Source organism: Equus asinus, chromosome 2 (assembly GCF_041296235.1).
Source record: "Equus asinus isolate D_3611 breed Donkey chromosome 2, EquAss-T2T_v2, whole genome shotgun sequence".
Classification (NCBI taxonomy): domain Eukaryota; kingdom Metazoa; phylum Chordata; class Mammalia; order Perissodactyla; family Equidae; genus Equus; species Equus asinus.
Genome location: NC_091791.1, coordinates 135,632,611 through 135,647,944, shown reverse-complemented (window position 1 = coordinate 135,647,944; position 15,334 = coordinate 135,632,611). Strand labels below are relative to the sequence as shown.

Genomic DNA, 15,334 nt, shown 5'->3' with positions numbered 1-15,334 from the left:
GCAGGTTGAGGAACTTGGCGTGGAGTCTCCAGAGTGATTCCTAATACATGTGAACCCTCAGATTTTCTCAGTGACTGGTGGAGAATAGGATGCCTGTGTATTCTTAGTAGGGCTTCTCTTAGCTCTGTAATAATTGAGATTGTTCCCCATTTTCATGATTCGAAGAATAATATCCTCTTGGTCGGATCTAGATCTTGAGATTATATCATGGAAAAGGCTTTAGTGCAGGGTCACTGCACAGCGCCCAGGTCTGAGGCAGGGAGCTGGGGCTTTCCTCTCGGAGCTGTTATTCCTGTTAGATCTGCAGGGTGAAGTTCTTAGAACCTGCCTGTGTGGAAGTGCAGTGGGTCTTGAGTCATGCTTGTATTGTATTTATAATCCCAAAGCAAACTTTTTTTAAAGTTTACAAAGCCCATTCTCCTGGATTAACATATGACAGTGTCTAGGGAATTTGATCCTTTGGAATGAAATATGAGGACTCTCAAATACAAACGCATGTAGAAGTAGGAACAACTTTCATTTATAAAATGCAGAAAAAAATGTACTCTACGTGTAATTAACACCTTTGGGTATAGAAATCATCAAAGCTACTCTCTTTTCCCACTCAAACCAAAAGCCAGTTACCCTTGAGGGAAACTCTTCCTGAAGTCAGAGGTTACCTTCCCAACATACATATCTACTTACTACACTTCTTATGGCTTCCTAGTATGTCCAGCTTTTCTTGTCCTTTTTTTTTCATAAAAATACCTTTAAGTTTATTTAAAAAATTTTTTTTGCTGCGGAGGATTCACCCTGCGCTAACATCCATGCCAATCTTCCTCTATTTTTTAGTATGTGGGCCGCCATCACAGCATAGCTGCTAACCAAGCAGTGTAGGTCTGCGACTGGGAACCAAACCCAGGCCAGTGAAGCAGAGTGTGCTGAACTTAACCTTTAGGCCACCAGGGCTGGCCCACAGTTTTGTTTTTTTTTTTAAATAGGCAAAATACAAATGGTTCAAAATAGCAAAAGGTAAAAAAAGGATATGCGATGAAAGTCTTTTCTTTTATTCTATTCTCCAGCCATTCATTTTGCTTTCTGGAAACAACCATAGATACTAGATTTTTGCGTATCCTTTCAGTGATATTCTGTGTGTATATACACAAGCATATGTGTAAATTTTAACATAAATGGTAACACACAAGCATATGTGTAAATTTTAACATAAATGGTAACATATCTTTTTTTCCTACTTTGAGATGATACATATTAATATGTAGCCTTCTTAGTCCATTTTATGGCTGCATAATGTTCCATTGTATGGTTGTATCATAATTTCTGTAATAGTGCCCTGCCAATAGTTTCTTATCTTTTGCTGTTACAAGCAGTGCTGCAGTTAATAGTCTCATACATATGCATGCTTAGTATCTACAAGAGGAATTGCTGGGTCAAGAGATATTTGCTTTTGTAATTTTAGTCTTGTCTGCAAATCTTTGTTACTCTTTGCTTTCCTTAACATGTTTTTGTCTTGTTGCCTTCATGTCTTTACTGTCGTTTGCTTCCTGCCTGCAGTATTTGCCTGTGGTCTCCATCTCTTTCCTTAGGATCCAGCTTAATGCTAACACTCTCCAGCAAAGTCTCTTGATAATTCAAATGAGGTCATAGTATTTATTCCCTTATTTCTCATATGACTTATGTGCAATTTCTACTTTCATGTATAACTTGATTTAATATATTTGCCTTGACTTCCCAAGACAGAGTTTTCTTTAGTTTTTTAAAGCAATTCTTATTGTAATTAATGTTTAAAAATGATGAGTGAATAAATGACTGAAACACTACTCTTTTTTTTAAGATTTTATTTTTCCTTCTTCTACCCGAAGCCATGTGGTACATAGTTGTATACTTTTAGTTGTGAGTCTTTCTGGTTGCGCCATGTGGGATGTTGTCTCAGCATGGCTTGATGAGCAGTGCTAGGTCTGCGCCCAGGATCCTAACCGGTGAAACCCTGGGCCGCTGAAGCAGAGAGCACGGACTTAACCATTCAGCCACAGGGCTGGCCCTAACATTACTCTTATATTTGCTAGCTATTCTACTTGGCTTTGTAGAAAATATAAAAGATCTTTGTAGATAATAAATAGGTCTTTGCGTGTGATATTTTAACAATCTTTTTGGATATTTGTAAATAGAGAACTTCTAAAAACACTATGCTGTTGATATTTTATATTTAAACATTAGTTCTTCTGACTAGGAATTTTGCTATCATATGTTTTTTGTGTGTTTGTAAACAAAAACAATCATTTTTATGATTTGAGTTTTCTGGTGTTTTTGTCTTGAAGAAATCCAGTCAAGATTGGTGTCACATCCGGGATAGGAATAGCTAAATTTAACTGATTTCGGTTTTGCAGACAATTTGGACAAAACACTAACTTAGGATTCTTTTATGCACATTAAAGATCTTTTAAATATGAACAGAACAGATATAATATTCTAGTGTGTCTAGCTATTTTAGAAGTTTGTTCTAGAATGGTGAAGTTTGATTCTGTAGAAGCATATCGTGTCCCTTCCTGGTCTTTGCCATTTTACACGTTACGCCCTGGCACTGCCAAAACGCAGAGAACAGCCAGGAATGCACAAGCGTATGTCACAGTTATGCATGTCGGGGCATCACACAAGTACTTGTGTTTGCCTGTATTCTGCGATGACTCTTCATTATTTGGAGTGTCTGCTTTTCACACTCAAGCCAGGTGCAAAATAACGTTTTCTTTGATTATTCTTTATGAGAACATCTCCTGTTTTATTTGGGTAAATACAGTTTGCCTCATTGTGCCAAAAATTATTGTGAAGATACAGCAGCCCCCAGGTTCCTATACACTGTGCCTCAGCGCTATCCCTCTTTGTCAGCCCCTTCATTCAGAAGGGATGATTCATGATCTTTTAGGCTTTTTATATTTACCGTATGCTTCCCAATGACTATTTCTCCTAGCATCTTTACAACAGATTTTCTGTAAACATTAAGGAGAAGAAGGTAATCTTTGTCTAAGGTCACAAACAAGTAAAGATAAGGAACAGTGTTAAAAGTGAAACCACTGTTGTATCTGTTGTTTATTGCTGAGGAAGATTAGCCCTGAGCTAAAATCTGTGCCAGTCTTCCTCTATTTTGTATGTGGGTCACCGGCACAGCATGGCTGATGAGTGGTGTAGGTCCACGCCCTACGTGGAATCCAAACCCATGAACCTGGGTCACCAAAGCACAGCATGCCAAACTTAACCACTATGCCATGGAGCCAGTCCCTACTCTGTCTTCTTTTCTCTCTTGATTCTGGCCTGTCACAGAGATACTAGTTGGTTCTTCACAAATCCATTTTGTCACTAATTCACAAACACCTGTTTGACACTGCATCCAAATGTGAGGAGTGTTTCCTTTAACATGATGACCTAACAAGAGAAACCTAAGTTGGCCACAGAGGAATCCTGAAGCCCAGGTTGTATAATTGGGAAATAATTGAAAAGATAACTGAAGTTCGTTAAATTTAACATACTAAACAATATTTATTAAGACTTTCAGATAAGTCACTAGAAGCTTGCTTTAGTCAGAATCAGAAAGATTTCCTAGTCTTAGACTAAGCACAGACTGTTTTCTGGTAAAGATCACAAATTGAAATAGAAACCCATAATTTACCTTTATAAAACAGAGTGTTCCACGATTTCATGTAGATCAAAAAATGTGTTTCTAATGCAGGTAAAGGAAACATTAGAAAATGATGTATTTTGATATAAGAAAAGAGAATCAAGAGAATCATGATGTGGTTGGAAATATTCATTAATGTACATCAGGCAGGGATGTACATTAAATTAATGTCCATTAAAAAGGGATGGATATGTGTTTGACAAAAATACAAATCAACATAACTACAAGGTACTGGTTTTCATGATCCATTTTAGAAAAATGATGATATTAGATTATTTTGGTGAGAGAATAGAACTTTCTTTATATGTGATAGAATTTCAGCTATGACCTAAAATACTAATCTTACCTTTGAGTTATGGGAAAAAAAAAAAAGATATCGTATTGAAAAAGTTTAAAGCACCTCTTTAGATATATAAAGGAACTACCAACTCTGAATACTTTTGACTGTGAATTTTAACATTTTTATTCATTTCAGTCTTAGAAGAAATACTTGAACATATATTATTTGGCTGCTAAATCGTTTAGAAAAAGTTATAGTGAAATGCTAAAGTGATTTATGATTTAAGTTCCATTGATTAGGCAGATGGTTTTCATAATTTATAATTTTCAAGAGAAATTTCAGGAAAAGGGGGAAAATATATATTGAGGGAAACTCTGGGCAAAAGAAATTTTGTTTATGGAACCATTGCTTGGATAAGTGGTGGAAGACCAGGCCAGGAAAACTTGCAATTTAGAGGGTACATTAAAGAGAGCCTTCCATGGTAGTGAAACGTAGGCAGAAGTCTTCTCTATCCATAGTTTTATGAAAGTACTTTATATATCATTGCTTGATGGATTTTATCTACATAAATCTCTGTGAGCTTCCAACTGTACCAGGTTCATTTTCTGTCAGCCTTCATTACTGTTCACCTGTCAATGATCTGTATTAGTATAGTAATTCCCTATAATTTCCTGTCCGAATATAATGTAAGAAGTAACCTAAGAGTATGTTGCTATATATATTCAAGTTTTAGGCGAGAGCATAATTGTATATAAATCAATGCATTTAAAAAATATTTTAAAACTGTCCTTTGAAGCAGAGATCAGGAGGCAAGTATGGTCTGTTAGCCATCTTTAACTTTTTAAAGTTTTTCTTCCTTTCAGCCAATGTTTAAAAATTAGTATCTTTCAATCTAAAGAATTAGCTTTAAATTCCTTATTTCTTATAGTGATAGTGGTGGTTTAGTTCTAGTTTTCTGGTGAGAGTAAGATGTGAAGTTCTACCATCTGAGCGTCTTCTAGAGAGGCATGTGGGCGAGTGGGGAGACGCAGTCCATCCAGGAGACAGGGCTTGCTAGCCCCATCTCTGTGACTCTTGCAGGACTTTAGGCTAGTCACTACCCATCCCTCCTCAATTTTTGGCCCCTCATTTTCCTCATTTCTAAAGTGAGGTCAGTTGAGGTCACTACAAGTCCAATTAGCCCTAACATTCTGTGTTTTCAAACTTGTTTTTAAGTAGTAGAATTTTTCCTTGAAGGGAAATTTTCTGTGTAAAACATGGAGCAAGTGGGAATCAAGGATCAGGGAGGCTCACCGTGCTCTGAGTGCAGGGCTGCAGCTCTGCCCAGCGCTCTGCCCTCCTGCGAGACTGGCTGGGCAGGCGGAGCCTCGCCTGTGACACACTGTTTCTGTTTGCTTCAAGGGGTTATCAGCAGCAGGATGCCCACGAATTCATGCGCTACCTTTTGGACCACCTGCACTTGGAGCTCCAGGGCGGTTTCAACGGTGTTTCCCGCTCAGCAATTCTGCAGGAGAATTCTACTCTGTCTCCAAGTAACAAATGTTGCATGTAAGATTTAGTTTCCTTTTGTTTTTTAAGAGGACCTCAGACATTTCTTTTGGTATTATTGTTTATTAGCTTTATAATGGAAGGTAGTGAGTTTTCCTGGACCTTTGCTGAAACTTTTGTGCACTTGAATTTTGTGACCAAGTGGACAAGCATGTGCCTCCTGCTTCCAGACCACAAGCATCTTGTATTCATATCTTGGTGTAGTTCTGATTGTTTTTGGTATAGATTATTTTAAAACTTGAAAAAAAAAAATAGAAAATATTTGTACAACGTAGCACTGAAAAATTTTCTTTTAAATGTTTTGAATAATGGATGGGAGACTTAATTTTCATATGCTCAAATAATTATATTTGTTCACTAAAAACAAAGGCTTAAAATATTTTGAATGTGAGTTTTCCTAAAGCCTTATTTTGGACTTGAATTTTCCTAAAGTATATCTGTTCTTTAATGAAATTGAGGCATTTGTAAGTTCTCAGAATTTTTTCTTGGCTCTCAACATCAACACAGCAAACCTTTTGGATTGTGTTCCCAGATACTAATACCCCAAAATCTACATTGAGATTAGAATGTTGATTCTGCTTGAGGCAGGCATGATTCACTGTTATTGCAGCCTGGTTTTGGTTAATTGTAGTCTCTCTCTGTTCAAATTTCTTGAAAAGTTTTGTATTGACCTATGCAGGAAAGGGATTTACAAGACAAACTCTCCAAAGAAAGAAAGAAAAGAGTAAGTAATATATAGCAGTCATTGTAGTATTGCCTGGCAGTCCATAAATCTGGTTAGTGTAAGGTAAGGTCTTTTTAATGCCGGAGCAGCCTCACAGCTCATCTGGCCTCATCAGAGAAGGGCAAGCATCTGAAATGTCATGCTTCTCAAAATGTTTGGCCCTCCGGGTCCTAGCAGCTATGATTCCAATTAGAACCTAATGCAGAAAGGGAAGGACCCGGGCCTGGTAGAATTGTTCTTGCTGCTAGCACCAAATTAAAAATAGTATTACATGAAAAATTCTGTTTTGTATTTTATGATGGCATATACACACAAGGATGTTGAACTGGGCTCTATCAAGGGTAGTCTGTGTGAAGTGAGGGGGTATATGTCTTTATTATTTTATTTGATGCCCAGGGCACCCTCGTGGAGTCACATTCTGTAATAGTAATAGGATGTTCTTTCAGTAACTAATGAGTTTTTAGTATTAATCTGCATCCTTTCATGATATTTTAAAGAATAGTAATTGCAAGTTCCATTAGTGAGTTAGGAACAGAAAAGAAAAAATTTATTATCAAATATCCAGAATTCAGGTTTATATTTCTTATATTTCTTTTACATTCATTGGAGGAGGCATTTTAGGATCTAAGGATCATATTTGCTAAAATTACAGAAAAAGTCTCCTGTGCACTATTTATGTTTACTTGTACAAACACATCCAACCCTGCTGAAGGTGGGGGTGGGGATGGTAGGAATCAATGGCAGATGTGTTCTCTTTAGTGCATGGAAAATCATTAGTGCCAATATAAAGGACCCTCGCAGCATGAGAGCCTCTCCAAGTAGCCAATATGTAAACAGTCTTGGTGTGCAGTCATGATAAATGGAACAGCAATTTTGAAATTATGTACGAGTCTTGTTTTAAGTCATTGTATACTTCAACTTAATGCCATTGCACATCAGATAGAAAAGATGTGAGCAGGATTCTTTTCTCAGAGGAAGAAATTGTAAAGGAAGAGCTACATCAAGTTTAAATGTACTGCTTTTTAATGAAGCAGTTTCCACTTTAATTAAGGCAGCATTGTATGCGAACGTCAGTGTGGGAGGATCAGTCCTGGTCCCTTTATTTTCAGTAGATTTTTTGGGGTATGTCCTTTGTTTATGACACAGATATTAAACCTAAAACCTGAAATGGCCATTATGTCCTACAGTTCCCAATGTATTTTCCCTTTTTGTTTAATTTATTAAACTGTGTATCTTATGAGAAACTTAAAAAAAAAGCCGCAGTATATTTCTTTTGCCAGTAAAGGAAGGAAAGCCTTTCCTAGAAAAGGAGGTAAACTTTTAAAATAATAGACTTGCCCAGGTAGGTTTTGTCTATCTCATCACTGCAAGAGATTTAATTTGGAGCAGCTCAGAAAGAATGGTCCAGTACATTAGGGGTATCATTGACTGCAAGTGACAGAAATCACCTCAAATTGCTATTAGCAAAAAAGAGCATTTACTGGCTCAAGTAACTGCATAAGTGCACAAAGGTCAATATATAATCAATATATAAGTGTTTGCTGTAGTGCTATTAATGACAGCAAACAACTGAAACGACCTCAACATACATTAATGTTATATTGGTTAATTAAGAGAGGAGTGTAGTGTTAAGAGCTCAGGCCAGACCAGCTGTGTGACCTTGGGCCAAGTTCCTTACCTTTGGACCTCAGTTTCCTGGTCTGTGAAATGGGCATAACTATGTCTGCTTCACAGAGTTGTGAGGATTAATTGATTAATAAATGGAAGTACTTAGACTGGAGTCTGGCCTCTAGTAAGTGCTTGCTAATCGCGCTTTCACTGGTGCGCTTTCTTGGTGGTTCTTGCATCCATTCTGCGGCACACCATGCAGCTGTCAAAAAGAGTGAAGTGCGTGTTCAAGATGTATACTTAGGGAATAAAAAGAGAAAAAGGAGGGATGATCCTAATTATTATGCTAATAAAATAGCCTTAAAACACTTGAAGGGCTTTCTTTTTGGTAAGTGCTTGTCTAAAAGCACTGTCATATTCTTCACACCAGGCCTCTGAGGTAGATGTGTTATTCCTGCTGTACATTTGATGAAGCTGAAACACAGAGAGGTTAAGTAACATTAAGATAATTGGTTTTTCATTGTTCTGAAAGTGGTGTATTCTTGATCTCCACAGGGAAATTGTTTACAGTATTGTTTTAAGTGAGCGTTTAAAAGGCTGGTTGATAGTAACATTCAGCACTTGAATTGTTAAGTCATATCTCCATCAGTAATTACTGAAGGTGTATTAAATTTCTTTACCTCATTTTCCCCAAATCTGACAGATGACCACCTAAAAAATCTCAAACTGTCTCCAGTTGAGGTTGTCGTTCAAAGTAAAGTAATTGAGAGAACTCCCTGGACTATGAGGTCTTGCAAAGACTCAAATATATGGCAGTTCCCTCTTTTCTGAGGGATCTATTTGTGGGGGAAGGGGTCTTCCTGCCCTGAGGAGGCACGTACGTGAAGCGTTTGTTAGTAATGGCAAACGTCCAGTGTTAGTTACTTTTGAATGGGATTGGAAGAGGGGCTGGGAGGCTAGTCAGTGGCTTAAACCTTTTAGTTAGTATGTATCTATATAGCTTTGAAGTTTTCGTATTTCATAATTTAAGTAAATATAAATGATGTACATATTCCTCAAAGGGAGTCGCCTATAGGAGCTTTCACACATTTATTTTAGTTTTTTACTGAGATATTTTCCTTTGCGGTGATTTTCTTTAGAAATGGAGCATCTACGGTTGTCACGGCTATATTCGGAGGCATTCTCCAAAATGAGGTTAATTGCCTCATATGTGGGACAGAATCTAGAAAGTTTGATCCATTCCTAGGTAAGATGTATTTGGCATGTGGAGATATAATATTCTATTAAAATAATAATTTTAATGTTTCCTTTGAAAATGAAGACAGTAAAGAGATACATCTCTAAAAATACATCAATTTTTGAAATTAGTTTTTGAGTGTGGTTGTATGCCTTTAACAGCTTTCTGTTTTTGTATTTCCTTTTAAGACCTTTCATTAGATATTCCAAGTCAGTTCAGAAATAAGCGCTCTAAGAATCAAGAAAATGGACCAGTTTGTTCATTACGAGGTAAAGATACTTTAATGTTCTAGAATTCTTTTTTCCCCGGAAATAGCTGAATAGATTTATAAGTTCCATCTGTATGTGCTATGTTGTTAATTGCTTTAATGAATTTGTGTTATAACTTAAAAGTCAAACCTGAATGCCTGCCAAAGACATTAGGTCAAGCATAAAATATTTTTCACCTTTCTCTTCTTTATTAATAGTGGTTTTAAAATTGAGAAGCTGTAACTAATAGTTTGAGAAATCTATTGATGGTACAACTATTGGTTAAGCCTGAGGCCCTGCTTTTCAAGACTATTAAGATTCACATTTACTTTGGGAGATTTTGAACACCTTTTTTCCTTGATGAGTATTCACTACTTTGCTCAAGGCAAAAGACCTGTCTTTGACCAACCACTAAAATGACTAATTGTTCTTGTTAGTCATAAAAAGAAACTAGGATAGAAAAATGGAGAAGGACCTAGTGTGTGTTCTATCATTCAGTAACTCTGCACTGAAGGCAAGTAACATAATTTCGACCCTGAATTGTATACTTACTAAAAGTAATTCTTTTCTCTTCTTCAGCTGTTTGAGGAGCACTGTCACAATGATTAATATATATACACATACAATCTTTTCCTACAAAACAAAAGACTCTATTGGTCTAAAACTGCACTGTCCAGTAAGGCAGTCATGAGTCACACGTGGCTGGTAAAATTTAATTAAAATCAGTTGCTCAACCATATTTTGTGTTTAACAACCACATGTGACGAGTGGGTGCTGTATTGGACAGTACAGATGCAGAAGGTTTCCATTATTGCAGAAAGTTGTATTGGACAGCAGTGCCCCAGAGTCAAATTATCCTGATAAAAATGTACCTTTCTGTTGGAGGAAGGACAGGCTTCTCCGTGTCACAGGTGCGTTGTGCAGCATCTGGCTTATTAAAAGAGGAGGAGCAGCAGTTTTGCCTGTGGCTCTGGTACTCAGGTAGTTTCTCAAAATCTCTCGGGATGACTGTCAAAGACACTGGGAGCAGAGCAACTGTGTCTATGAAAACATTCGGCAGATGCTGTCCGTTTGTTCCCCGCCTACGGAACAGTGTTGATCGTCTCTTCTGAACGGGAATTCAGAAGGAATTTAGGGAAACCCCATCCACTCCAATTCCCCCTAAAATATATGGCTGCAATGTTTCTCCAAAACTTTTTTTAGCCTATTTGAGATTAAGAAAATGTCACAATATATTTGATATCAAATTAACTTATGAAACAAACATTATTTGGTCATTTAGAGAGGAAATCAGTAAGAATTAAATTATTAAAGGAATTAGAAAGCCTCAGACTATAAGATCTAAATTGGATTATGACTTCATTTTATAATTTCTTTAATAAGAACTATAATAATATTGATATATTAGTAAAAAAAATACTGTTTCTTGATAGCTGTAAGTGGCTGTATATTTGAACAATATTTCCTAATGTAAACAAAACCCAGTAAGTCAAGATGATCTTTGGTTGGAAGACCCAGAGACACTGGTTTGTTCAGGTTTCTTCCCTTCTGTGCAGTGTCCCCCTATCCCCAATTGGTCATGTACATGGTTCTTATTTGCCTTCTGTAGCATTTCACTTATTACCTATCCCAGATGCTTTAATAGTCACTTTCCTTTCTTGAGACCATCCGAGAGGAGAGTGTATGGCACAGCTTAGGTGGTTGAAGGCATTTGCATCTCATCCCAAGTAGTATTTTTCTTGGCACAGACTCATTGAAATCTGATGTGCTTGGTATTAGCGTCAGGGGTTCCAGACCATCCTGAAGTGTTTAGGGTTTGGCCGGAAACATGTTTCCTGTATTCTCAGCTGGCTTTTCTTTGAATTCTCAGACATGATTTTTGTTTTGTTCAAGAACTTACTGTTGGCTTGAAAAAGTAGATGATAAGGTCCTCGTTCTCTTTTTGTTTACCATGTATCAATGAAGGGCACTACCTTTCTTGGACATCCAGCATGTGGTGAATTTTAGTTGATTGACACACATTTTTTTATTAAATGGCGATGAAGATGTGTGATTACCTGATGTCTTGCTTTTACATGCTTTATAAGTCTACTTGGCAAGAATTATTTGTATGCTTTTGGGATCTGTAATTGTTAAGCTTAGTTTTCATTTAAAAAAGAAAGGTGATGGTAATAAAGACCCCTGGAATTTGAAATTATTTAACTAAAAGTCTGTGTATGAGAGGCTAAAGCAAGCCCAGTTCTAAAACCTGACAAAGACACTCTCGATAAGGAAAGAAAATGTAGCTTAATCTTACCAATATTACAGATCAAAGACTCCTAAATAAAATATTAGCAAATAGAATCCAGTACTGTACTAAAACAGTAATGCACAGTGATCAAGTGGGATTTATTCCAGTAATGCAAGACTGATTCAATATTAGAAAATATAATTCATTGGGAGAAAACAAATCAAAATGCACAAATAGGTTTTGATAAAATTCTAAATCAATTACTGACTGATTAAAAGAAGAAGAAAAAGACATCTTATTAATTCTTCCTAAGCTAGGATTAGAAATGTTCCCAACTTGATGAGGATTATCCATCAAGAGCTATTAGTGACCATCACAATTAACAGTAAAACACTAACGATTTACCACGAGATGGGAATCAGCCAGGAGAGCTGCCACTGAGGGACAAGGCAATACACAGGGAAGAGAAAGAAGAGTAAATAATGCAGAGAAGAGACCAAATTATCAACATGTGCAGATGAACTGAGTTTACATGTCTAGAACATGTCAAGAGAATCGGTTGGAAATTATGAGAGAATGTTTAACGATAGCCATCCCTGGAGAACAGGACTGAGCAGGACACCTGCTTTTCTAAAAGCCCTCAATTAAAAAAAAAGAAATAAAGGTATTACTTTGATAAATTACTTTGATAAATAGGTTCTAAACGTGGAGCTAAAAACTTTAGTAAGGTGGCCAAATAGAAAATAAATAGCAAAAAAAGATTGCTTTCCTGTACATAGCAAAAAATCCTATTCATAGTAGCAATAAGATCTCAAGAATAAATTTAATGGGAAATATGTAAGACCTAGATGAATAAAATTATAAAACTTTATAAAAGGACAGATAAAAGCCTGAATAAACAGAGCCACATCATATTCTTTGATGGGAAAACTCAATATGGTAGAGATGTCCGTTTTCCCCCAAATTACTCCCTAGATTTATTCAAAAGCAGAAATTCTTAAGAGGAGTAGAAAAAGTTTTTAAAATGAAGATAAGGGAGTGATGAGGTAGGAAATGTTCTAGAAGTACTAATTTAGCAGGTGCTGATACAAAAATGTGTACGTGGGAATTTATTATATGGCAAAGAAAAAATTTCAAGTCAGTGGAGAAAATTAGAAATTAGTCAATAAATGTTATTGTAAATGAAAATTTGGGAAAATATTAGTTTCATTCCTAACTCATATCTTTTCCCAAATTAATTTGAGCTTTCAAGATTTAATGTGAAAAATAAAACCACAGGACACTATATAAAAGCATCTTTTTGATCTCGTTATAGGGGAGATCTTTCTAAGTATATAACATCTGAAAAAATATTAAGTCTCACTTATATTCAAGAAAGTATAAGTAAAGCAAAATTGGTCAAAATGATAAAGATAAATAATATCCATTGTTAGTGAAAGTTTTGGAAAGTGGGTACTCTCACGTGTTGTTAGGAGTATAAATTGCCACAGCTTTTGGAGGGTAGTGATCACCATTTTTAATGGGCATTTCCGTAGACATAGTAATTCCACTTGCAAATGTGGGCAATAACACATGTAAAAGATGTTCACTGAAGCATTCTTTGTTATTGCAAAAAATAAAAACTGTATGTCCACAAATGGGGCGTTGGTTTAATAAATCATACTATGTAGCAGTAAAGAAAAAGTTGATCAATTGCCAGGCCACAGAAAGATAGCTACAAAATATTGTAGAGTAAAACACTATCCATGGAAGTGTGTATATAGAATGTCCATTTGTGTAAGAGAAAAAACATTCATGTGTGCATTAAAATTCTTGAGCAACATACTCCATCTGTTCACAGTGACTGTCTTAGGGGAGTGGGATTCAGGGAGAAATGGAACTGCAACTTATTTTTTCATGCTCTTTTATATTGTTTGAATTTTTTAAACCTATTGTGTCAACCTTTATAAGTATATATTTAGGGGGAATAAAACAAAATGTGCATTAATTTGCATACTTCCCAATTACTGCTTTGTTAAATTAAATTTATAAAGTGCATAAAGGTGATTTAATAACAAACCAGTTGTATTCCCTGCTCTCAAGAGGGATGCTATTTAACAGTTTATATAAATGTGGAAGACTGACACTTGTGAAATATATGCCCTGAAAACTTTGAAAATCTTAGGAGTTTCAAAAAACCACCATGGGATATTTTTTTTTCTCATGAAATGCAATAAAGTACAAATGAAAAATTTAAGCAGCTTCCGCAGATCCTTAACGAGAGCTGTGAAGGTAGGTAGAGAACAACAGAGCTGTGCTGGGAAGTGACTGCTCGTAGCTTGTCGACTGTTCACTGGCCGCGTGACTCACCTCCACGTATGAGCGCTGAGGTGAGATTCCTCCTCACGCTGCTGCAAAATGTTAAACTGCAGAACGTTTCAGGGTCATTCAGACTCTTCACATGATTAAAATGGCAGTGTCAAGTCTGTGAATGTTAAGGATATGCTGGATGTAGGCAGTCTTCCTCTTAAAGAAATATGTTTGTGTTATATGTTTCATAATGGTTTTCCTTATTACCATGAAGGAAAATTCTTTGTATGTTCATTGTAGAATTTAGGGAAAATTCAAAAGAGCGTAAAGAGGAAAGTACGCATGCCTTATGAGCCTACTGTCCAGAAATACTGTGGTTAAGGGTATTTTTATTTAAAAACTGACTTAAAAGTTGTTATTCTAAAAGGGCAGCAGTTGGAACTTTAGAATTATCGTGGGTTATTTTTTATTTTAACCCAGAGAAACCATTACAAATAGGCACTAGGTTTTCAGGAGAGCTAAAGCAGCTTTTTAAAACCCATATGGAGGTGACTGGTAGTGAGGGTATTCCTCCACTAATCCAGCCAGGGTTCATACTGCTGCTGCTTTCTCCAGACACCCTGGAGGCTGCCCGGGCACCGGCCTTCTGACCTGCTGCAGCTGTGACAGAGAGGCTGCCTCATTGTCTGCGGGACGGCAGCGGGGGTGGGGCTCCTGGGCCTGCTGCAGCAGCAGAGAGAGCTGTGGGAGCACAAAGGGGCCCCTAGAGGGAGTTGGGGCCACCATTTTTTTAACTGGGTGTTTGAAAAACCAGGCTAAGCTTGTATTGCTTGTTTATGACTCATCTTGTGGGGCTTTCATGTCTTCTGTTCCATTTTGGTTTATCACTTGGCCTCACAGGAGAAGGAGGGAGCTCTGCACTATCTTGTGCATAAATTGGCTGTGGGACCAGTTGGTGGTCACTGTGTAAGTTTAAGCCTCTCAAAAATGCAGGGAGGCAGAAAATGTTGGAAAGCAATGAGATGCTAGGGGTAGGTGAAAAGAACATCATTTGTGTTGGGAAGAAGATGAGGACTGGAAGGCTGTTGGAGAGGGGCTTTGTTTTCAGAAAAAGAGCAGGGTGATGCAGCAGGTGCTGTGGAAAGCGGGTGGGGGCCTCCTCCTAGAGAGAGGGCTGCCAGCGTGGCTGCAGAGGCGCCCACCAGTGTCGTGGCAAGGAGAAGAAACTGGGGAGCCATCCAGTGTTTCTGTGCATTTACATTTTGGTCTCAAAACTGCAACGAGTTGCTCTGAAATGTTATCTGATATATTCTTTCTTTGATAATCTCAACACTTTTAAAGGTATCAAATTCCTGAAATTAGATTCTAAATAATTACCAAAAGGAACTTACAATACCACCTACTAACTCGTTAGTTAAGCCCTCTGAATGACTGCGTGTTTCCATACTCAGAGGGGAGGCCCTTTCAGAACGGGGTCCACTGCAGGTTAAACAGGAAAAAAGG

The 15,334-nt window shown here is 37.1% G+C and overlaps 1 protein-coding gene and 1 long non-coding RNA gene across 4 annotated transcripts in view; one reads left to right on the top strand and one right to left on the bottom strand.

The window, feature by feature from the left end:
• The window catches only part of USP3 (ubiquitin specific peptidase 3), an 88,804-nt gene that overhangs the window by 56,202 nt on the left and 17,268 nt on the right, over positions 1-15,334 (top strand). For all 3 annotated transcript variants that reach the window (XM_044764764.2, XM_070500387.1, XM_044764765.2), the window contains 3 exons: positions 5,349-5,495; positions 8,967-9,073; positions 9,253-9,333. In XM_044764764.2, the coding sequence (XP_044620699.1) occupies positions 5,349-5,495; positions 8,967-9,073; positions 9,253-9,333 (335 nt within the window). The remainder of the gene's footprint in view (positions 1-5,348; positions 5,496-8,966; positions 9,074-9,252; positions 9,334-15,334) is intronic.
• LOC139042348 (uncharacterized) overlaps positions 10,184-15,334 on the bottom strand; it is a 32,616-nt gene continuing 27,465 nt past the window's right edge. Inside the window, exon 2 of the long non-coding RNA XR_011498997.1 lies at positions 10,184-10,332. This is a non-coding gene — a long non-coding RNA (uncharacterized lncRNA). The remainder of the gene's footprint in view (positions 10,333-15,334) is intronic.